The 24,451-nt window shown below is 37.4% G+C and overlaps 1 protein-coding gene across 2 annotated transcripts in view; it reads left to right on the forward strand.

The window, feature by feature from the left end:
* Positions 1–21,511, forward strand: part of LOC107095671 (consortin-like) — a 24,386-nt gene extending 2,875 nt beyond the window's left edge. Inside the window, exons 3-12 of one of the 2 annotated variants that reach the window (XM_015391877.1) lie at positions 971–1,065; positions 6,482–6,512; positions 9,450–9,536; positions 9,679–9,790; positions 11,805–11,826; positions 11,918–11,984; positions 14,555–14,823; positions 20,214–20,255; positions 20,449–20,593; positions 20,668–21,511. In XM_015391877.1, the coding sequence (XP_015247363.1) occupies positions 971–1,065; positions 6,482–6,512; positions 9,450–9,536; positions 9,679–9,790; positions 11,805–11,826; positions 11,918–11,984; positions 14,555–14,823; positions 20,214–20,255; positions 20,449–20,593; positions 20,668–20,876 (1,079 nt within the window). In that variant the 3' untranslated portion in view covers positions 20,877–21,511. The remainder of the gene's footprint in view (positions 1–970; positions 1,066–6,481; positions 6,513–9,449; positions 9,537–9,678; positions 9,791–11,804; positions 11,827–11,917; positions 11,985–14,554; positions 14,824–20,213; positions 20,256–20,448; positions 20,594–20,667) is intronic. The other variant, XM_015391878.1, reaches the window with a different exon arrangement.
* Positions 21,512–24,451: the final 2,940 nt, after the last annotated feature.

Below are 24,451 nucleotides of genomic sequence, written 5' to 3' on the forward strand. Positions count from 1 at the left end.
CAGCTCCCATGTCAGAGGATGAAGAGAGCACATCCAGCCAGTCACAGTCAGAGAAACAGGACTACACTGGAAAACAGGCCAATTTCAAACAAAGGTGTTGATGGCAGCAGCACAGCTGATATTTTTCCACAGGATGGAGTCACAGCCAAACATCTCCTATAGCATTATTAAAAAATCTTATGGGTTACAGTTGCTAAAACATAATAATATTAGTAATGATAAACTTATCCCTGGTATTTCATGTTTTTAAAAGATTATGTATTTTTAAATAAAAGGATATTATCACAGACACAACAGGCCTGCATAAAAAAACAACTAAAAACTAACGAATAACTCAGAAAAAAGTGCAGATGAGACAAAGCTTTCTTCAGTCAAAATAGAAGACAGAAAAAGATAATGTTGAGATAAGATAAATTAAGGAATGCCCTTTGGAGATATGTCATTTAGCCCTAAAAAGGGTTGCAATCCCCTGCCCCTCAAAAAAAAACAAAACAACAATGTTAAAGTAGTGCTATTCTTACTTATGTCAAATTTTGGGTGACGTCTGCAAACGCCTGATGTTTAATAAAGTTCAGAAAGGATCACTTTAAGGCATATGAGCCTGCCATATGGACACAGGTGTTTTTATAACACATTGTACTGACATGATTAGCCACAGGAGATGATAGAAGGATTGTATGTCTTGGATTTGCACTGAATTGTGTGGAGTCACAGGGGAGCGCCCCACCCTGCCTATATGAACAATCAGTGTTCTTCTACTGCCAACAAAATCATCCATTTGATCCACGACTTCAATGATCGCAGCAGATGTTTAATTATTTCCCTATTGGTTGTTTTCTTTAGGTGATTGTTTTTTTACTGACACAAAAGTTGAGAGAACAATCAGACTTTACTAACAAAATGAAAAGCAGGCTACTGACATTCAGATTAAAATTCCAGGTTTTTATTTTTTATTTCAATGTCTCTTCAGATGAAGCTCAGAGAACCAGTCCAGAGCTGCTGGCGGCCCTGCAGTCCCTGGGAGAAAACGAGGACTACACTCTGCTGCCTCACTCCCTGCACCAGGTGTGTGTTTGTGTGGTTGAACATACGAGAAAAACAGGGAGCAACATATTCTTCCAAATCCACGGGGAATACAATGTGTCTTTATTTAGCCTGACAGAACAGCTTTGTGTGTCTTTGTGTGTGTTAGTGTGTTCGTCAGTGGATACGCCTGTGCTCCTGTAATTGAGGGATGTTTGTCTCTGTTAGCCATGCATAGAAAATTTGTATTTTCCATGTTTATTCAACGGGTCTCAGGGTTGGTTTGCATTCAATATGCTTATTAAACATAAAAGAAACATTTATAATCTGTGTCTAAAAATATCTTTCTCCAAATGAAATTAGAAAAGAGAGAAGTAGCTTTTTGTTGTGCATTGAAGGGTATTTTTATAGGTTCAGTTTGCTTTTCCTTTCTCTTTAACACTTAGATATTTAGATAATTGAACATAGTTTGAAACAAGCTATCCAAATAGGCCTGACCCAGAAAAATGGAGAACCCCTTATGTTATATGTTTTTGGAAAAATGTAAAGTATTCAGGGATCCAGGTTTGTTTTACTTGATGTCCAAAATCATCCTAAAACTTGCCCAGCTCTACAGAAATTTAGCCCAAATCTCACCTCCTCTTGTCTCCTCCATTAAAAGCTTCAAACTCTGAAGCATTCTTTTAAAACATCAAGTTGTGCTTGTTACAATAAGCCTGGGATCATGGTCTGGGACAGTGGCAAACAAATAATTTAGCTCATTTCCTTTTTCCTTTTTTATATATTTCTTATTTTTTCACTTCTACAAAATGCTGTCGCTCAGTTTGAAGTCAAAGTCCAACAGTAAAGGTATACTGGCTGAGGCAATGTAAACCCCATGCAAACAAATTATTCTCTAAAAAATTTTAAGTCCTGCAAACACAAAAATGAGAATAGCGAACGTAAAAGTAAGACTTACGAAAGAAAAGAAACAACATGTACAGAGAAAAAAATGCTTCAAAATGCTATAATAAGCAGCAAAGGGAAAACACCCTGCAAAAACATAAAAGATTTTAACACACAAAACATGTACAAAAGAAGAAATGCAGCAAGCAGCATAAATAACTGCAGCTGAAGGAAAGCTGCAAACTAGCTCTTCATAATGGTTGGGGTCCAGACCACAAGGGGGAGACGATCATTTCTGAACACGCAGTGGTTTTGTCACCAGGTTTTTTTTTTGCACGTGTTTTGTATCCTAGCTTTATGTATTTGCAGTGGGTATTTGTGTTGTCCCTCCTCTTTGCAGCCCTCTATTTTTTGTGAATGCCGTTTTTCTCCTTTACATTTTTTTTTCTTTTGCACGTTTCTTTGTGCATTTGTTAAAGTTTTTTGATTGCAAATGTTTTTTTATTTTATTTGTTGAACTTCTTCAATTTGCTTTAAAATCTCCACCTCTACCATTTGATTTCAGCCACCAATCTTATTGCAGCTTAGTTGAACTCATCCCCTCATTGGATTGTAGACACTTAATTAATCAAAGCACATTTACCACGAATTTATAATATCAGGTGTAACACAATCTTTACAAAAATAAATAAACCAATGATTGCATGTACATACTTTATTGAAATGTTTTTTTTTACTTTTTGATTAAGTTTTCGCAAAATTCTCTAAAAAGCAGCCCAAAGTTTAACAACCATCCCAAAGCTACTGTTTTAACTCTATCACAGCTTGTTCAAAAGAGGCCTGGGCAGAAACCGGACCAATCTGGAAATACTGACCACTTTCTTAAGTTCTTTGAATTTTTCTTGTCTTGGAACTTGATGCAGGCTTAACTGCCTTAAAAGCAGCACATGATGTGACTCCAGCAAACCACAGTGCATAAACATCCATAACGAGAGAAAACATAGCCAGACTAGAGTGGCGTAAAAAAAAACTTAAAAAGGATCCATTTTAAGCAGTACAGACATCAATTGCTCCAGATAAGGTCAGAGTTCAGAATGTTAACGATAAAGAACCTGGCCATCAAATGCCATTAATCTAACACTAAACCAACTGCTGATCAAAAAGCCTGTTTAGTGAGACGTTATATATTATATATAAACCTTCTAAATAGTGCTTTGCAACATATTTCTATTAAATTTTCAATTTCTTTCCACAATTTTTGAGCAGCAACTATAAAGCCCTGTCTCCTCTGAGCCACCGTTTGGACCTCCGTACCTCCAGGAGCAGCAGGTCAGTTCAGAGAGGTAGGCGGGGGCCTAGCCATTTAAAGCCTTAAAAACAAATAAAAGAATCTTAGAATGATCTCTAAAATGAACAGGCAACCAGGAAGTGCTCCCTTTAGATACTCCAGTTAAAAGGGATGTGGCTGCATTTTGCACCAACTGGAGATGTGTGAGGGACGACTGGCTCACTGCAAAATAAAGTGCATTAGTGAATCATGGTTAGGGACTGGTTTGCTGTTTTAGGACTCGGACAGTGTGCTGCAACTGATGGAACCATGAGTTCAGTAAAACCTAAACCAGACTTTACTTTTTGCCCTTAAACTCAGGATCACTTTGTTAAGGAAAACAGGAAAGAGTGTGGGTGGGGAGACTGTATTCGTCCGATATAAGATTACATGTTGCCTTTTGATCTGATATTTTTTGTTCGCAGTGCTTTTTGTATATCCTGCTTTTGCAGTATGTTTACACCTCTCAGCCACCATAGTTTTAGGACTTCTCTCAATTGTTCGTGCTGGAAAACCCTCCAGAATGGCTGAATAGAAACTAAGAATGTTACATTCCACAGCAATGTAAACGTATTTATTGACGGTTATTCCACCCAAGGATGACACAGGCAGCTATTAGGGTTGGAGGACAGTTAGCATTTGACAAAAAAGCAGAGTTGGATTGAAAACAATTCAGAATTGTTTTTTGTGTATATTCAGGTTGTAGCTGATCGTAAAATTTATTTTTTGATCTGAAAAATTAAAGTGTGCATAAACAAGCAGTACATGGGTTATCTGGAAAAGAGATTGATGTTTAAGCTAAAATTCCTCTTTTTTTTGCACCTCTTTCAGCAGCCAGCCTTCTCTCCCCAGCTAACAAATTGCAGGTTTAAACAGCCACTCCAATTAAAATAGTTTCTTAAATTAGACACAAGTCTATTTCTACTGTTTATTGAGAAGAATCCCAGTGAACAAGCAGCAGTTTCATGGTACCAGTATAAAACAGTCTAGACCGCAGTTTCCTCCCCACACTCACAACATGAGTAATTTGTCACCATTGTTGACGAGTTTGCAGTTTACTTTGTGTTGCTGCCAGCTGCAGCAGTCAGAGCACAGAAAAGGAGCTGTTTTCCTGTAGTTAATGAGAAATAGTGAGTCACAGGTCACTTAACAAAAACTATACTTTGAAGCATGCAACACTGTCCCCTGTGCTTTTCCCATGCAGATTATTTCATGTTTTGACTTAATATGTTTAAAAATAGAAACCCCAAATAAGGCTTTTTGAATGAAGACTAGGGAATCTAAATGCTGTACATGTGGGCTGCCCACCATGAGTGAGAAGAAAATTGAAATATTAAAGCAGCTTAATAACGTTATTTTTTTAAATTATTTTATAATTAGTTTTCCACAGTACAACCACTATGTCACAGACCAACACAAAATAGTCCTTCATGGTAATGTGGATGGAAAAAAAGCACATAGGAAAGTTATAGGAGGCAACTATACTGTATTAACTGTACTGTATTAAATTCAGTTAGCAGTGTTTTTAAAGGCATGTTTCTTTTAGGCTATGTTTGTTTCTACTCTGCACTCTCCAAATTGTATAAAATGTATTCCCAGATTCCCTAGTCCCCCCCAGTATCTGACTGAACTCCTCCAAATCCATGCCCCTGCCAGAACACTGAGATCCTCCAATCAGCTGCTACTAGCCACGCCTTAAATCAGACTTGTGCCTTTGTGGCAGCGGCACCAAGGCTCTGGAACAAACTGCCCTGACACATTCGATCTGCAAGAACTTTTGAGGTTTTTAAATCCTCCCTAAAAACAAACTTCTTCTCCCTGGCTTTTAATCAAGTCTAAGTGGACATCTGGCAAAAAAAAATTTATTTACATTTTTTATTTAAATTCTAACTTATTTTATTCTATTTTATTGCATTATTTTTATATAGCTTTTAAGTTTTTACCTTATTTCCCGCAATGGTGATATCTGTACAGCCCGATATCACAGTCTTGGTCAACTTGGTCCCAGTTGTTTTAAATGTGCTATAAAAATAAAGTTTGAGTTGAGATTCACAGAGAGAGCTTCTGTGAACAGATTTTTTTGTGCAGAATTTTATCTGCAGTTTCTCAGCTAGATTTCCTCTGAACTTTGACTAGACCACTTTGACGCATTATCATGCTTTTGTTGTAAATCTGGACATATTTGTACTGGCCTGATGAGAGGTGAACCTCTGTCTTTTTGCTCTCTCAGAGAAAAACTTTCCAATTATAGTTGTAAAATGTTATTTTCCCAATTATGCTCAGTGTCACTTAAAGAAGCACATCCCCAAAGCTGTCAGCACTATGTTTCAGTGCCATGATGGAGGTTTAGGGTGGTGCACATAGTTAGTTTTCTCATGTAGCCAAATCCATGAAGCTAACTGTTTCCCTTATATAGTTTGGAGCAAACTACAACCTGTTTCCCACCTGAGCGCTAGATTTCTGCAGCTCCTCCAGGGATAATGAGGGTCTCTGGGTTTCTTACGTGATTGACTCTCTCCTTGCACAGCCTGTCAGTTTAGTTAAACTGCTAGGTTTTAGTAAGTTTGCAGTTTTGCCAAACTGGCTCCAGTTGCTTTATTAGAAATTGTCTAAATCTAAATTAGTTTGACTGGTTTTGATAATAATTATTATATCACAACATGGAAAATGTTTTAGGGATGTGAACAAAGCGTGGTGGCTAATGAAGAATGGACTTAGGGTTTGTTTGTGTCACAACTACTCCTTGTTGGTTTCACACCACTGTCAGAGTGTTAGAATGATTTATGGGGGGGTGGGGTTTCTTTATATCTGAGAAGAAAACCTCTTACACATTCTGCCTGAAAGTCAGCCAATGACGCACCCATGAAAATTTAAAATCCTGTAAAATCTATAGTCTGTTTTTCTCCTAATATGTTTCATATGCAATCATCTGTTTAATAACATAGAACATCAGATCAGGCAGGAATAAAACACCTTAATTCGGACCATAAGCACATTCATGTGACTCGTCTCTCACAGGGTGTCTGCATGCTCCGCTGTGCAGCTATGTGATCTGCATCTTTGAAAGGATTAGGTCAAAAACAGTCCGAGTTTCACAGGAAAAATGGCTCCAAAGAGTGTTCAATGATTTCCACTGTAATGTTAAAGAAACATGCTCTCACTTGACATTTTTTCTATCTCCATGGAATAACTTTAGGTAATAACCTGTATAACTTTAATCATGTCTTTCTCTTTTTCCCCTTTAAGATTGCAGAGACGTATTCCCTGAAGCAGGACTGTATCCTTTAAACTGCATATGTCTGCATAATGAAGTGAGAAAATTCCACTCATCTCTGTCTTACTTTCAACTGAATCGTGACATCAGCGAATGAGAAAGTGTGATATGAACCCTGGAATGAAAGGTTTCAGTCTCATTAGGCAGAGCAGGGATTTACTCTGTGGAAGGGTCACTGAGTGCAGCAGCCTGGAGATTCAGATGACTTTGTTTTTTATGCTCTCAGCGTCCATCCACAGGTAAAAAAAAGAGGAAATTCATAAATAGTGAATTTCAGAGACTCTATTGTCCAAAAGGCCTCTGTAATTGTTGATCTCTCTTTCAAACGTATCTTTGTCCGTCCTTTTTCATCCATTCATTGGCCTTACAGATGCTGGGTGTTTCCCATACTTTGGCTCAAAGCCTCAAGGCTTGCAGTTATAGTTTTCCCTGGTGATGTTTGTGCTGTTGCCCTGGAAACAGTCTGTTTTTTTCTGCAACAGGGTGTCGTGTTTATGTGTTTAAGTGATAGAAGAGTAAAAGAAGCTTAGAGAATTGGTAATGTATAGGGGAAGATGATGCATGATTCAGAAAGAAAAACATCTAAAAATGAAATGGAAGACGCAGGGAGAACTTTTAGAGGAAAAACCACAATAAGATTTACAGACTAAACTTATTTTAGCAAAAAACGGTTTTCTTATACATAAAACATGACCTTTAAGCAAAGCATTTGTTATTTACTCCACGCCTCTTTTTTAATGAAATCTAAATAAAAATTTTATACGTTTTTTGTCAGGTAGTAGGTGAAAAAAATGTGTTTGTGCCATGTTGTTCCAACCTACCTATGTGGCCTTTCAGCCCATGCTGGTTTATGACTGATATCTCAATAGATTATGAGCTCCCCTGAGTCATCTGATCTCCAATCAGAGGAGATGTGGAGCAGCTGAGGTAGAAGAAAAGGCAGGGAAACTAAAGCTGTGTCTGAATTTTATTTATTATTTGTTGCTGCTACAAACATATCCCATGATGCTTTGCGAGGAGAGCTCTCACAAAGCATTATGGAATATATCTATTTGTCTAGTGACCATGGATTATCACTACTTTTCAAGGTGCATTGTGGGAAACATTGAGTCCATTACTTTGTCATCCTGCAGACCAGGGGTCAGCAACTCAAACTGTTCAAAGAGCCATATTGGACAAAAGAAAAACAAAAAACAAATCTGGTGCCATAAAAATATAAAAGTCTTATATAAGCCTCGTATGGCAACACAAGCTCTAAGCGTATTAGCACGCTATAAAAAAGGACTACATGGGCTTAAATATATAATAAGCTTTCATAATTAAATGTTTATCCTGGAGCAAATGTCAAATGTGACTACTCTGCTGTATGAAATTTGGTGTTTTAAGGTTAAATTCCAAAGTAGCTCAAGGTGAGGGAGCAGCAGTGAATGCTCTCAACGCATGAAGTTCACAGCGCGGTGTGTATGAATTAGGTTTTGTTGCATTGATGAAATTATAGAACCGTTAAAAAAATCTGCAGGGGAAAAATGAAAGAATGTTCATATACCTGCACAAAAGCGCTACCTGTTTGATTAATAAATGGTTTTCCTTGCTTGCAACAAAACTAACTGCAGTAGGGGAGTTTGGAGATGCAATCCACTTCTTTAAATCTATCTGCACTACTGTAATTTATCCAGAAGTTCTGAAAATACATTTTCTCTCACTCCCCACTTGGTAGTCAGCTGCATATTTAGCATGCCCTCCAGCTTTTTATTTTTTATTTTATTTTTTCCAAATTACTCTTTTTATTTCTGACAACTTCCCTTTCCAAAGCAAAAATGCTGGCATTCCTTCCACATTGGTAATGAAAGCAAATGCTTCGCTCCATTCTCTGTTCTCATCAGCTATCTTCCTTTTTTTCCCCTTTGGGATTCATGACCGAGAAACAACAATCACTTTTTTTGCCTGGCACTGCACTGAAACATGTGTTCCAGGCTATAACGCAAATCTTCGATCACAGAAATGCTTACATTTATTGTTTAATTTATTTATTATACAATTCTTTACAGCATTATAAACATAACACACCATATTATAACAAATAAACCAAAAAATACATATTTTTTCCATTTTCATGGATTTTTGAAAAAGCTCCAGGGAGCCACAAGGGGGGCATTAAAGAGCCGCAATGCGGCGGCTCTATAGCCACGCGTTGCAGACCCCTACTCTGGACATTCAGACACTTATCTAAAAGGCTGTAACCACTATAAAGTGCCCTATATAGGGATTAGGGCGGACATTCAGTCACAGCCTAAGGGAGCACTATTGGATGGATGCTTCTCCTGCAGCTGTAAAATTCAGATGGTGCAGCGGGTTGCTGTAAAAATTCCCATAAAAGTGTAGACATATTTTCATAGAGCACTTTGGGATCCTTGTAACTCATTAATTTGCAACCACTGCCCACCTGGCTCCCCCTTTAAAGCCAACGTGAATCTCTGCTGTGATGGCTGCGTATGGCAGGATAAAACGCCACGAGGCAAAGCTTAAATCACTTCAGACTAGATTTATAGACACTGATCTACAACAGCCTCCACAGTCACCAGAGATCCAGACTCAGGAACACCTTTGGGATTTAGGGAATGGGATTTTCATTATGGATGAACTGCTGACAAATCAGCAGCAGACATGTGACATTATTGCATTAAAATGGACCAAAACTCTAAGAAATACCTCTGAAAACATTGTTAAATGCATGCTATAAATGATTAGAGGCGTTTTGAAGGCAGAATGGTGACCAACAAATTGCTGAGTAGGTGACTGTCAAATTTATTTAACTTTACTTGAATGTGCTTGTTTTTATAGCCCTGGAGAAAAAATTTAACTAAAACAAAAGATGCAGTGTGGCTGACGCCATTGTCTCCTCTAAAATAATGCTTTTTCTTTAACTGGCTTCACTATCAGACCGTTGGGCAATTCAGTTTCTACAGCTGGAGAAGCTCTACCATGAACGATTGCTCTCCAATCTCGCAGCCCTGCAGGAGAAATGGGGTACTGCATGCAAATGCTGTTTTCCAAATTGTAGTTTGTGTTTAAAAACTCTCACATTTAATACAGGAAATAGAAAAAAAAACCTAAAAATGACATAAAGGGAAGTGATGACCTGCCTTTTATTTGCATCCGTGTTTTTCAGAGATCGAGTTTAATGAAAAACGGGACTCTGCGAGTTGGATGCCTCCTGATGCAGACAGTATCAGTCAGAAACAAATTGAGAAGCTGAGCCACATCTGCAGGACGCACCACAGGTAAACATGAGAAAGGAAGCCGTCTCCTCTGCTCTTGTAACTGAAAACAGAAATAGTACCTCATAGACATTCCTCAGATACCATCAGCATTCATCCTGTTATCCTAATTACTGTCAGACAGGAAACTTTTAGAATCATTACTTCTTTTATATAATCACCTGGTATCTCTCTTCCTGATGTGCCCAAATCAGACATTTATAGAGCAAGACAAGTTACTTATATGGTTATGAATAGACATACCCATGGCAAGATAGCACTGTTTTTACTGAATCTGTTATGTCTGTAATATAATGAGGTCCAGGCTTCAGTCATTCTGTTTATGCCTGTATAATTCAACGGTGGTCAGGCTGCAAAGAAACAGAAAAATGTTTCAAAGAATCAGTTTAAATGAAGCTTGTAAAAAGTTAAAGATTTTCTACTAACAAATAAAGTCAAGACTCAGTAAAAATGGAAAATAGCTTTTATTTAGATGTTCGTAATAACTGAATTCTTGTATTGTACAGCAATATTTTCTTAAGGTGCATTTACACCGTATGATTTATGGGCATCAAAGCATCTGGTTTACATGCAAAGTCTATTATGCAGGATGGGGTCAAGCAGCGTGGAGAGGTCGTGCGGAGCGTCCTAGCATGGGGAGCAGCGCATCCGAGCGTTGGAGCGCCTCTGGTGTTCGATGCTTGGAGTTCAGAAATCTGAATATTTGCAGCTTGATGCTGAGCATCACCCAATCAGAAAAGCTGATTCTGGAGTTTTTTGGGGAGACACTACATGCAAGCTGATATTGCTTCTACAGAGCTGTCTGCATATGACAGATAAATAAGATAAAGGGATAAACATAACTAATGGATTTTTATGTACAAGGAAAAAAGAGCAAGCTCTGATAACTCACTACTCTAAGGCAGTTTCATACAATTAACTATGGTGAAACAGTTAATAAATACCTACATTATCAAAATAATTACAGAACCTGCAAATGAAAAATATTTAATTGTATGTTCTAGTATTTGCTTTTACCACAAACCTTAAAAACTCTTTATATTCACTTCAGTAGGAAATAGCCCACAGGCTGGAGGTCTGGCACTACGAACAAAAACTGGGTATTTTATTGGGATCAAAATTCTGATAAACTGAGAGCATAGATGATGTTCTGATGTGGACTATCTATCTTGCTTAAAAAATGTGTTAAAACTATTTTCCCAATGCATCATAGTAAATAAAGCCAAACTGCTAACTTGTTGCTACAGAACAGAACAGATAAACAACCAGAGCGTCTAGCATCCAGAGTGTTGAGGCACCAAAGCATCCTGACCAGTGTTAAACACAGCATCCAAGTTTTGCTGTTTAAGCGGTTTTGACACCCAGAGCCCGTTTGGTGTGAACGCACCTTTACAATGCCTAGACTTCGGATTATGCAGAGTAATTTAAACACATTTGCCTCCTCCAAAAAGATGCCCCTCTGAGGAAAGAGCCATATCGCCTACAGCAAAGATCTGTTCTGGGCAGGGCAAATAATATATCCACAGAACATTCATTTCCTTTTTTTTTTTAACAGTGTCCTGTCTGGCAATGTGGCAATAAGAATAATTGTCTTGATGCCAAAAAGAGCCCAACAGATTTTACTTTCACAAGTGGAGCAGTAGGGCTATCTGCATAGTGGTCCGCTTTATTAATGCATATAAATAGCTTTATTCTAATTATGCAGGGAGTTCTACAGATTATATGGACACTACAATATAAGTAGAACATTCATTTCCGCTGGACTCAGACTGACACTGCAGGTCTTCATACTGAATGTGCTTCATGTTTCTCCGCTGTTTCCTGTTTATAGATATTTGCTGCAGGTGGATTTGATTTAGCTCAGAAACAGATGTGGTCTTGTTTAGTTTGTCATACCTTCAATAAAATAAAAAAAAACTGTAGAGTCTGACTGGCCATTCTAACTCTATCTTATCTCCTTGTCCTACATTCCTTGCTTTTTTCTGCTTGGTTCCTGCTGCTCTTTGGCATCGCCCAGACCGTCTCTCAGCCTGGATCAGGTCAGACATGGAAACCATTCTGCACCTTGTTGATGCAATTAGGGACATTTTCCCAATGGGATAATTTTTTCTTCTATTTTTTCATAAACAGAGAACCCTGAATGCAGCACTTACAGACACTCAGATCAAGAGGGAGATCCTACAGCCTTGTGACGAAGGTAAGAAGATAATGACAAATGCCTCAAAAGTAACTAAAAAGCAATAGGTGAGCTGTTCCATCAAAGAGCAAATACAGAAGACAGAAGGTCTGTGCTGACTTCTGTCCATCTTAAGAGTATGTGCATGCTACTTTTCAATTATCTGATCATTTTGATGGGTCTGTTGTTGAAAGCTGGAGTGCAGCTTGGCTCAGTTTATTCTAGCATCAGCTACAATACAAAAAAACTATTTCCCTTCCCTCCTGTTTCATCTGTTGTTGTTATACTAACATATTATGGGTGATCAATAGGGTGTAATGCCATACACAGGTTTTTGATGATTTTGTTTATTAAGGAGAAGAACTTTCCAAACAATGCTGGCTCAGTGCGAATATATAACTCTGCCTTTGCCTTTAAATTGTCAATTTAAACTCAATAAAAAAAAATCTATTTCATAACCAATATGTCTCTTCTAGATCTCCACAATCAATGAATCCCTGAGATTTGAACCTGTCTGACAACATGAAGAAGGCGGCCGTTCTCAAAAAGGGATCAAAGCCTGATCTATAATGCAAAAAAGTAATTTTTTTCTTTGAATAAGTATTTTGTCTTGAATTGAGGAGACACTTTGGCCCAAGACAATTTCAATTTAAAATAAGAAAAAACAATGCCGATGTCTTATATCAAGTGCATTTTATCTAACTATCTTATTTTAAGAGTAAAAATACTCATTCTACTGCTAGACCATCTTACTGTATTTACCTTCTCAAATTAAGGGTAAATAAACTACATTTAAGATATTTTTACTTATTTCTAGATCGTTTCTGCAGTGTATGATGCAAGGATCTATCTTTTTTTTGCTTGGATTTTTTTTTAATGTTTTTATATCTTTAACAGTGTCCTTTAAGGAATCTATTATTTATTTTCTTCTGTGTCTTTAATTGTTGTTTTCAGTTCAGTAGGTCTGATCTATAGAGAATCCAAACAAGGAGCATTAAAGTGATGGGGCAAAAGGAATGTGCATGTGAAACAAGCGGGTATGTTGGGGGTGATCTATAAAGATGTTGTACACAAAAGGATAAGATGTGTAAACAGGTTTTGAGAAACATGCCTGTGATATGTGGAATCTGAGACTAAAAGATTAATTTTCAAGTCATTTTGATGAATTGGCCTAAAGAAAGTTCTCCTGCTAACAGTGTTACAAGTCTTTAGTTATTTACTTGTTCAACAGAAACGCTCCTCCTAAAGGTGATGCTGTTTTGCTGTGTATTCATCCTGTGCATAGGAGGCGTTTGGTGAGAAGGGGGGTGTAAGGGTGGGGTCCCAGCTGGAGTAGAGGTAGAGAGAGGTGTACCTTGTCACACTTCCTGCTTTTGGTCTAACAAGCATGCAGCTGTTTAAACCGATGAACACGACGTCTCAGAATGGATGAACCTGATCTTTAAATGTTCACCGTAATCTTTTTGTGATATTTGATCTTAAAGGTATAGTGGAGGATGTTCTTTTTCCGTTTGCATCATCTAAATAAGTGGTCCTCCTAACTATCAATCATTCTGTTGATATGTTTACTTAACGTGCTACATGCTCTTCCCTATTTTCACTTACCAGTGATGGGTCTGATATGGTGGGAAAATTGCAAATCTTCTTTTGGAAAGTAAGCTTGTATGAGCGCTACAAACAGGAATTTTTAAACAGACGTGCACAAGGAGAAATGGTCTCATGCACGCTGTTGCAAGCGGTTAATATGCGTTCCCTCTCTGGAATGGGTACAGGGTTGTGCATTTGCATTCTTTTTTAAAGTGGAGGGGGCGGGTCTTTTCAAAAATTTGTGAAAATCCTCCACTATATCTTTAATCTCTAAAGCTTCTTTCCACTGAAAATACCAAGTTTACATGTATTTTACAGGAGGAATTTTATTGTTTGTCTTTTAACTCTTCACTACTACAATATGTTATTCTTATACATTTTTCTAAAGTCCACATTTGTGACCTTTTTTTTCTATACTCTTCTTGCTACTGTAAACACCAGAATTTCCCCATTGTGGAACAATAAAGGGATTTTCCATTCTATTCTATTCTATTCTATTCTATTCTATTCTATTCTATTCTATTCTATTCTATTCTATTCTATTCTATTATATCCTATTTTTCAAACATGGGTCGACCCGCTAACAATCGGCATTTGTCTGCCTTCCCACTGGCAGAAAAAGCTGAGTGTTCCCAGGTTTAAAGAGGTTTCTTAACCAGTGGGAAGTGGTTATAAAAGATTCTGGCATTTAGCAAATATGTGTGATATGTGAGTCGATACAATCAACTGGTTTTCCTTAGATAGAAAACTTTGAATCAATTTGACTGTATGATCGAGTGAACCGTAAAGTGCCTTGAGATGGCATGTGTTGTGAATTGTTGCTATATATATATAAACTGGAATTGAAAAAGAAAATTTAATTGAATTGTAATTCATTAACCCAGACCAACCTAAAATAGCAAAAATGTACTTTCATTTGATTCAAGACAAGAAAAGAAACTGCTCGTACTCAAATTCTAGCTATATTTGGGTTCAGATTAATGTTTTTATTTCTCCCTCTGTAGCCAAGAACTCTCAAACCACTCATGGTGCTGAAGACAAAGAAAAGAGCATGATCTCTCAGTGCAAGTTGTCGTCGATACTAAGGGAGGAAGAGGAAGAGCTGCAGGATGACAGAGAAGAGGCGTTGGAGGAAGGGCAGGAAGTGGAAGCAGAGGGGCAGACGGTGCGCGGCGAGGACACACCAGAGGAAGAGGAGGTGAAGGTGGAGTGGCCCTCTGGAGTAACGCAGGCCTCGGATAAAGACCTGGCTAAGCTGTCCAACACTGAAGGGGTAAGAGTTCATTGGTCAGCTGCTCCACCTGCAGCAGTAGATCTGTCTTTTATTAAAGGGGAACAAAAGGACTAGATTTGGTGATAAATATTCCAAAAAAATAGCCCCATCAAGCCACTCACCTTCATTATGTTGTTCCTCCGTCCTTTCCTTCTAGTCTCAGTATAGCTGTTTTAAATCTGTCTCTCTCTCCCTTTTCCTGTTCACTGGTCAACAGCTTTTTTTCCTTTCTGGCGGAAAACCCCACACTCCCCCATCCTATCCAGACCTGCCCTTGTTGTTTCCAAACACTCCCTTGAATGATTTTCCTGGTTCCTCTGTGAGCTCAGCCTCAGCCCATGTTGGCCAAATGTGTTCGATTACAGAGCTGGAGACTGAGCCAAGACACCATGTCCTGGCTCAGATGCTGAGCTGAGGAGGAGTGGTTCTGCACCGAGGTGAAAGCAGAGCTATTCCAAAGCTGGGTAGAGTAGATTAGCATTGCTTCAATTTATTTTAGAAGTTAAAATTATTTGGCAATAGAAGTACAATTTTGTGACATTCCAGTGTTGCAAACTGCTAGAACAACACGTAAAATTTAACCCAAGGAAGAGCAGCATTGCTTCAACATAACATTACAAATAGGTAGAAGTGTGGAAGAGTAAAATACTCAGGAAGTATTTCAGTTTTTGCTAGGGTACTCTAGTAAATATAACTAGTGACTAACCAGATGTGTCTGTCACTAACCCTGAGAGCCTGACATTGATTCATTTAACTTCATGGCTGGTGAGTTATACAGAGCAGGTTGGAGCTGATGGTTCTGATTTGTTGAAAAACTAAATAGAGATAGGAAGCGGATAAATTGCAGCATCAGTTTAGACATGTTGTCAGTAGTGTTGAAACTGGTCGTTGTGCACAAATCAGAAGATTTCTGGATATTTCTAACCCAGTGTCGGCTGCTGCTCTCTGACCCATGGGAGGCTCAATGCTGTTAATTAAATCCAAACGTCCTGTATTGCATTAATAAATGATGAAACACATTAAATACATCACTAAAACGGGTGAGAATAGCTTTTGTGAAGCTCTTTGAAGGAATAAACTCCAGAAACGGCAACAGTTCAGCACAACATGACTGTTCTGACTGAATGAGAACTTTTCCTCTGGACTCATGAGGAAAACCTCTTCGCTGTCTGGCCACTGTTGGTCAAAAAACCTTCAGTATGTTGGCCAATCAGCGAGCAGCCAGCTTCAAGGGCCCGCCCCCTGCTCCATAGACCCCATAAGAGGCTGAGCCTCACTGGAAGTGACGTATTTTGGCGGTTATCTAATCTGGGATACAACAGGGATTTCTGACAGGCGGTGTCCTGCTGCTCCAGAGCGGAGGGGAGATTGCTTCCAAGAGAGGAATAAATAGCTGATGAAAACACAACATACTCATGAAATCATATGAACAACAGTTTAATGACTACTTTATGAGGTTAGACAACACATATTTAACCATTTAAAGAATTAAGAGGAGAGGTGATGTATTTTGGCTCGTTATCCAATCAGGGCTCTACTTTTTTGCTGCTTAATTCAATAGACCGAGGCTCAAACCTTAACAGGTAATCCTCATAGAGAAGGTGTTTCAGGTAGCAGGGAGATCGGGAGCATACTCATGAAATCAGGTGTATTTTAGTGCATATTTAATGCATCTTAATCACTACATTTATGAAGTTAGTCTATGCATATTTGACCAATAATTTACTAAATATACACGGGATGTTTAGCCTCCCTAGTATTCATTGGAAAATCACCACTTTTCTGACCTAATAGAATAATTTAACCCTATAATAAGAGATTAATTAGAGTAACTAAGTAAACTTTATTAAAATAGCCTCTTTCACAGATAAAAATTACAAATCTAATGCCATATGGATTAATGGTGTAACATACTGTTGTGCTTGAAAGTTTGCATACCTTCCCATAAAAAAAAAAAGATAAATTCCAACTAGAAATTCAAATAACACAGAACTTAAAAAGTCATATTTAATGTAATGAATGATAATTTAGTCAAATAAATATTTTATTTAGAATTACTGTTAAAAAATGAGTCTTAAAAAAACAAACAGTCCCAGGCAAATTAAAGTCCCTTGGTCATGAACGTCAAACCCTCATACCTGTTAACAGGTGCAGACGTCTGACTTATTTCCTGAACTTTAAAGAACTATAGATTAATATTGAGGAAGCACGGCACAACCTTCTGGATACACTTCATTTTGCCATATTTATATATCACTAAAATACTTAAAGGAAAGGATGGTTGTGTTAGTGCAAACATACTTATTTTGTTCACTAGTAGCAGACTGCTCAGGCTGTGAAGTGCTCTTTGTGTTTATCTGAGAAATAGTCTTGGAGGAGAAGCTGTCCTCTCTGCACTGCTTTTGGAGTAATTATCTCAGACTTCTGTAATTAAGGAACTGTGTAGAAATTATAACCAAAAATGTAGAGGAACTGAAGCCCCCCCAAGAGCAAGGCAGCTTAAACATGTCAGAGGCTTAAGTTTAAAAAAAGGGTAAATCAACAGTAGAACCTAGTTTATGTAAACATTTCAAAAAGGCTCATCAGGTTCGTTTCTGGGATTTTAAATACACATAATTGCTTGTATGAAACTAGTTTTAACCAAGCTTTTAATGTCGGTGAATGTGCAATATTTGGATTATTATATTCTATTAAAAACAGCTAAAAAAGAAAAATATAATTGTGTATGTAAACTTATGCACATAACTGTACAAAAAAAGTAAACGTTGTAATTATTTAATAAACTAAAAGTCAGTCTACATTAATTAATTACTGTTTGCAAAAAAAACCAAAATATCCATCATTTATAATCTGATACCAGAGAGCAAATCCTTTTGTTTTATTGGCTCCTTATGGAATATGGACATTGCCTGATCAGTACGATCAATTTAAGCCACGCCTCAGCTGCCTAACGTTTGACTGTTATCCCAAAGCCTTGGTTTGGTGAGTCGTTTAAGTGGCTGTAAAGAGCAGAGACGTCATTTATAAAGGTTTTGCACAGGGCCTGAAACTTGATGCTGCATCATTATTGCTTAATTAGGGCGATGAGTAAAATTTGAAGATGAATTCAAAATGAAAATGGACAAAGCTGTTTTTATTTTTTAAATATTATTAATAATTACAACATTTTTAAATCTCTTTTAAATATTTAACGATAAATGTCCTCTCATTATTTATACAAACCCTTTAGTAGATGTAAAAACCTCTATTGGGAAGGTAAAAATCACCAGGTGGTTTTTATATATATTTTTTTAGCTATAATCAGGCTAATGGAGCAACTACAGAAGTTTTTGTTGAAAGAAAAAAAAATATAAAATTAAAGCTGTTATTTTAACAAATGATTAACAAAACTAAACTAACCAGTTTCACGCATGATGAGAACCACTTAATACAAGAACCTCTAATTGACAATCCATCCATTTTCCCTCATGCTTATCACAAACGGGGTCACAGGGGGTGCTGGTGCCTATCTCCAGCTGTCTACGGGTAAGAGGCGGGGTACACCTTCGAATTTAGAGAAGCCAATTAAAGTAACAGTAGTGTTTTTGGACTGTGGGAGGAAGCCGGAGTACCCAGAAAGAACTCACGCATGCTCAGGAACATGCAACCTCCATGCAGAAAAACCAAGACAAGGCAGAAGTGCTACCCACATCTCAACCGAGCAACCCATCCCCTGACTTAATTATTAAAATATTCAAGGGAAAAAAAGAAAACAGTTTTATGACAACAAAAGGAAACATTTACATCCACATTGGATGGATAGAAACAGAGAAACATAATAATCAGCAAAATAATTCTATTCTATTGTGGATATAGTATAGGGATTCCTTCTGTAGAAATTTAAGGAGTTATTTAACTATTGATCTAATACTCCCAACTGATTGATCTCACAGCAATGCTGAAGCATCCTTTGTGCAGCAGAAGATGTTTTAAATGTTCACAGCAATCGGCGTGAATGCTTTAAAGTTTGTTATCAGTTATGGTTTAATCCATGGTACAGATCAGCTTGATCATTGGGGAGAGGAAGGCAATATTGTTCAGACCATGATGTTGACTTACAGGTGTTTTTAACCCCCATCATGTCACTATCTTTGTTTCTAGAGACCCCCTGAGACTAAATTAAGCTTATGCATCATCAGAGTGTCATTAAGCGATGCAACTTTTTTCTGATCAACTATAATTTTTTATTTTACAGAGTAAAACCTCTTCTTAGAAAGAGATAAATTCACATTTCAAACCTTGTTTTGCACTTCCCCTTTATAAATAAAACCCCAGATCAGAGTCCTGCAGGGGTCTGAATTTTCAAAACTGTATCTGACCGCACATGTAGAGATTTTCAAAACTGTATCTGACCGCACATGTAGAGTTCAGAACCAAGAGCTGGAGCAAAAAGAAGTGATCATCTGTCCGAATGATCAATTAACTGAGTTCGCTCTAAAGTCCACCATATACTGTAGGCCCCGCTCTATATAGTGAGTGAGGGATTTAAAGGTTAGGGCGGATGTTTAGGCACAGTAAGCTTGTATGAGTTATGAGAATAGCAACTTTAAAACAATGCGTGCACGAGGAGAAATGGGCTCATGCTTGCGATCGCACGTGCATTTTCTTCAACATGGAGAGGGCGGATCTGTTAAAAAATTTATGTAAATCCTCCACAATAACTTAAAAATAATACTGTTATCTGGCTATTCTTGAATCAGGTTATTTTTTTAAGATGTTAATAAATAAGAAAATATAAATAGGTTTAACTCATGCTCTAACCTTCTGTATGATACCTGTCCACATTTTGTTCATTTATACCCGCACCCATGAAATATTGTTTTTTTTTACCCGTAGATGTACATTTTGTACAGTTAGCAGCCGATACCTGTGGGTACCTGACTGGTGCACGACTCTGCCCCAGTTTATTTGTGGTTATCCTTCCACTCGACTTTCTCAAACCACTTTGTAAAACTCTCTCATGTTTCTATGTTTCTCTAAGGGAAAGGAAGTGTTTTATCTTTTCATTATATTTAACATTTAGATGTGCCTCTGCTTTTCCTCTTCCTAATGCCACTCCTGTGTGAAATCATAAAAAACCGTCATGAAGGGAGTGATTTGGTCAGACTCCATATGGACTTGTAATTAATAAGAGGATTTATGGTGTGTTTGATAAGCTGCTCCTTAGCTTTAAGTCTTGGTTCAGGGTGTGTTTGTTTTGGTCAAAGTAGCTGCAGTTCAGGACGCTTTCCAAAGGTCATGCAGTATGCCATTATACAAGGTCTGTGGAGTGAGACTGCTGATCACGGCAATATTTACCCTTCAGCTGACACCCTGACCTTACCGATTAACTTACTCTGACATTATTGCAGCACATGGAGGCTGATCGCTTGACAGATGGCTTCGTTTCAGCGGTGGGTATACATCTGTTACATTGATTTATCTTCTTGCCCTTTGAGATGTTTCCAGATAAGAAGCCTGGTTTAAAGCTTTAGTTTTGATCTTTGCTGCCTGACCTCCTTTGACTGCCTCATGTATAAAAACCCACTTTAGAAATATAGATTTGATAAAAAGAGGAAATGTAAACCTCCATTCTGTGTCCTTTAGAGCTCCTCCTCGGATGGCCTGGTCTCCATTCTTAAGAGGAGGCGAGCCTCACTAGATGGACTTCCTCCTCAGAGTGACAGTGCAGATAAGCAGAACTCTAGACGCAAAGTTCGCTTCAGCGAGCCAGAGGACGGCTTAGACCAAGGTGGAGTAAAACAATCCCAAACACTCAGTCTATGTTCTCTACATCTATGCCTCTAACATGTCTTTTCCTTGTAGATGAGCTTGGAGGTGATTCCTGTCTTATCCTACTGCTGCTGTGTCTGATCACTGTGGTGATCAGCATAGGTGGGACTGCGCTCTACTGCACTCTGGTGGATACTTACTCCAACATCTGCACCGACTTCACCCAGAACGTCGACTTCTACATCACAAATGCTCGGGGCTTCCTGGAAGGCCTCGGGCAGTGGCTCCCCCTACAGACTTAGACCCAAATGGGTTTTCTTCCTGTAACAGAAGAGACTTCAGTGAAAAGGCAACAGGAGACGTGGTGGGACATCCACGACCTGCTGCTGTTCCAGAGAGTTTCACTCTCACTGTTTACTAGACACATGCACAAACAGTGCCTTGCAAAAGAATCCATAACCATGAACTTTTAAAGTTTTTAGCACATTAGAGCTTCTAACTTAGTTAATTTTAGTGGAATTTAAGGTGATAGACCTGCACAAAATTACATATTATTGTAAAGTAACAGATAAAATAAGTAAATTAAAATGCTGGAAACAAAGAGCAGCAGTTCTTAGGTTATATGGGTTTGCATTTCAGGAAACTAATTTGGATTTAGGTGAAAATTTTGATGAAGACCATCTAGCATGAGTGTCCACTGATCTAAACTAATAACTGTAGCTCTAGGTGTAGCTTTATACTCACATCCACAGGTTTCTTCCATTATTTCTCTCCATCTGCTGCCTCCCATCTCGCCATCAAATCCCTTTAGAGTGACGCTGCCATGTTTAGTTTTAGGAGTTAATGTCTTCAGCCTGATATGTGGTGTTCATTTTCCACCACATGTTTTTAGATTCAATCCAATAGTTTTAATTTTGTGATACATTTACTGTTTTCTTATTTTTGAGGCAAAGAAAAGCAGGATTTTTTTTAGATCTTACAACAACTTGTCACCTAAAAAGCCCTAAAAAAACGTGCCACACTTGGTTGATGAGTTTTTATTGCTAACATTGTAAAACCATGCAGCCCTTCCCTTCCACTATACAATAATGTACCAGTTAGTGTTGATCTGTTAAGTATAATACTTATAGAATAAGGCAAACATCACGACAAAATGCAGAGTAAATGTATTCTTTGCAAGGCACTGTAACTGAATAGGTGCTCAACCGTGTCAATACCAACAAGTTCACCTCACCAAATGTTGTAAATATTGTGTAACTAGGCTGCAAGTCTGGATGCCGCTGAGGAGGGCTGGAGACTCTCCACAGTACGTAGATTAAAACAGAAGCCATTGATGTGTCTTGTCTTTTCCTCACACTCCTGCAGCATTTGTAACAGCGTTTAAATGTTCGATGTTACCTCAGAGAAACTGCCTTTAGAAACACTTGCATCACGTTTCTAATTATTCTTCTTTTTCTTTTTCAACGAACAGGGTATTTTTTTTATTTTATTCATTAAACTACCTCTCATCAGATCATGTTTTTTTTCCCTCCTAGATGCAATAGTAAAAAAGCCAAAATGTCTAGAATTGATTCTTTAGGATCAACACTGACAGCAGTTGCTGTTTGCCTGAAAACACTAAAAACAAAATATTTTCCTCACTATGTGTGTAGTTTAGCTCTTAAATGACTCCTACACTGAAAAAAAATATCACAATCTAGATAAGTAATTTTTTCTTAAAATAAGTGCATTTGTTCTTGAATTGAGGAGATAAAAGATAAATTTTGCCAATGTGACAAGACATTTTTAATTAAAATTAATAAAATACAATTGCATTGTCTTATTTCAAGTGCATTTTATCTAATGATCTTATTTTAAGAGTAAAAATACTCATTACATTGGCAAATTATCTCATGTACCTATTCAAATAAAAGGTAAATAAACTCTTTACTTATTCCTAGATTGTTTTTCCACAGTAAAATGACAAAATCGTGATTTTTTTGTGGCTTTTGGTATAAAAATATGTCACAGATAATAGATAATTTCCCCATCTCCCTAATTTAAAAATGTAAAATTTATTTACATTTCTACAATTAACCCCTACATAGTTTTGGATGCAATGTAAACCCACGTTATGCTGCATTCACAGATACAAATCATTGTAGGTGTTTGTCAGAATAAAAATAGCCCAGCTCTGTCAGATGGGTTGGAAACTTTAACTAGGCCTTTCTAACATATAAATATGTTGTGATTTAAAGCATTCCAGTGTGTCTCTCTAGCTTCATGTTTACGTTGGTTCTGCTTGAAGGTGTCTTTGCAGCTGCAGTACTTTGTGTTTATGATGCTGCAGATTAGAGTCTCTCCTTCAACCTTTATGACCGGCAGACGGCACTATGGAGATAAGACAGGCTGTCCACTTTATCACTGAGCTTTTATTTAAGGTTTCATTGGTTATATAACACTAGATGTGCATCAAGTGTTGATCTGGTATCGTTTTTCCTTTGTGTACACATAGATAATCAGTTATAGAGACGCGTGACACTGGGATGGCAGAGCCTCCCTTCTCTTAGATTGTTAGATTAACCAGACAGAGAACAACAGAGGAGCAAGAGAGTGACTGAAAAAGAAAAACAGCTATTTCAAATGTAACAATTAAAAAATCTAGTTAATGAATATTAAATGTAATTATTAAAGAGAATTGTAAATTGCATTTATTATTCCATCAATAAAGATTGAAAATGTATTTTCAAATCATATTTAAAAAGGTGGATTTAAAAATTACAATTCTTAAATCTGATTATAAATATGGTTTCTTATTACGTGTTTAAAATGGCAATTCCTTATTCCATTTCTATTTTCTTTTTTACCTTGCATTTTTAAATCTGTTTTGCTTTTGCATTTTCTTATAGGTAACATTATTCAAATGGGGTTTGTAATTGTATGATTTAAATGTTAAATTTGAAATGGCTGTTTTTTCTTTTTTAGTGGCTCTCCTGGTCCTCCGTAGCACAGGTTTAAAAACAGCACTAGATTCTACTAATCTTAAGTTTATCTTCTTTGGTCCTTCAAGTGAATCATTTCCTTAAAATTTCCCTCTTTCACCTCCTAAACTCCAAAACTAGAAAGTTTGATGCACATCCCATATTTTTACCTTTTTTTCCCTCAAAGTTTTATCAGTAACTATTGTTTTATTTCACATAGAAATTCACTTTAATTGTAAAATATTACAATAAACAAGTTTTTGATAGGTTGTGTGTGTTTACATCGCCTTTTCTTATTGTTTGTGTAATTCACAGTGTTGGCCACACGGGGTCACTGTACTCTAATAAATGCACTCAGGCTGCCAAACAAACTCTCATCTGTTAGGTTAAAGGTTACAAAAGGGTTTTGCTTCTAATAAAAATCAAATAGTGGCAGAACATCAACACAGATGGATTTAAACCCACAAAAGTCTGTTTAGAGTGAAAATGGAAATCAGAAACAGAATCTTTAGATGCTGCGCTGGAAGAGTTCAGAAATACTTAGAGTATTAGTCATTGTTTGCTTCCTCCACAGCTGTTTCTATAATAGTTTGGTCCTCACTGAGTCAAACCTTAAATTATGTTACTCAAACATAAAAGAAACTAAAACTGAATTAGATTGTCTTAGAATATGAGTTGTATCTGTTAAAGGAGACAGAGCTTTGGATCTTCTGGCTCTTTGACGTCACTCCTCTACAAACAGAGCAGGATACAGACATGCTTGGTTCACTGCACTTTTGAGCGACTACTGTATATACCCAACTGTAACCAAAAAAAAAAAAAAAAAAAAAAAGTCTTGTCTCTTAAAAATTAAAGCTTGCCCATGCATACTGTTCCTCTGGAATTAAATATTTATCTTATCTTAATTAGATATAAAA

Source organism: Cyprinodon variegatus, unplaced genomic scaffold, assembly GCF_000732505.1.
Source record: "Cyprinodon variegatus isolate N-32 unplaced genomic scaffold, C_variegatus-1.0 Scaffold563, whole genome shotgun sequence".
Taxonomy (NCBI): Eukaryota; Metazoa; Chordata; class Actinopteri; order Cyprinodontiformes; family Cyprinodontidae; genus Cyprinodon; species Cyprinodon variegatus.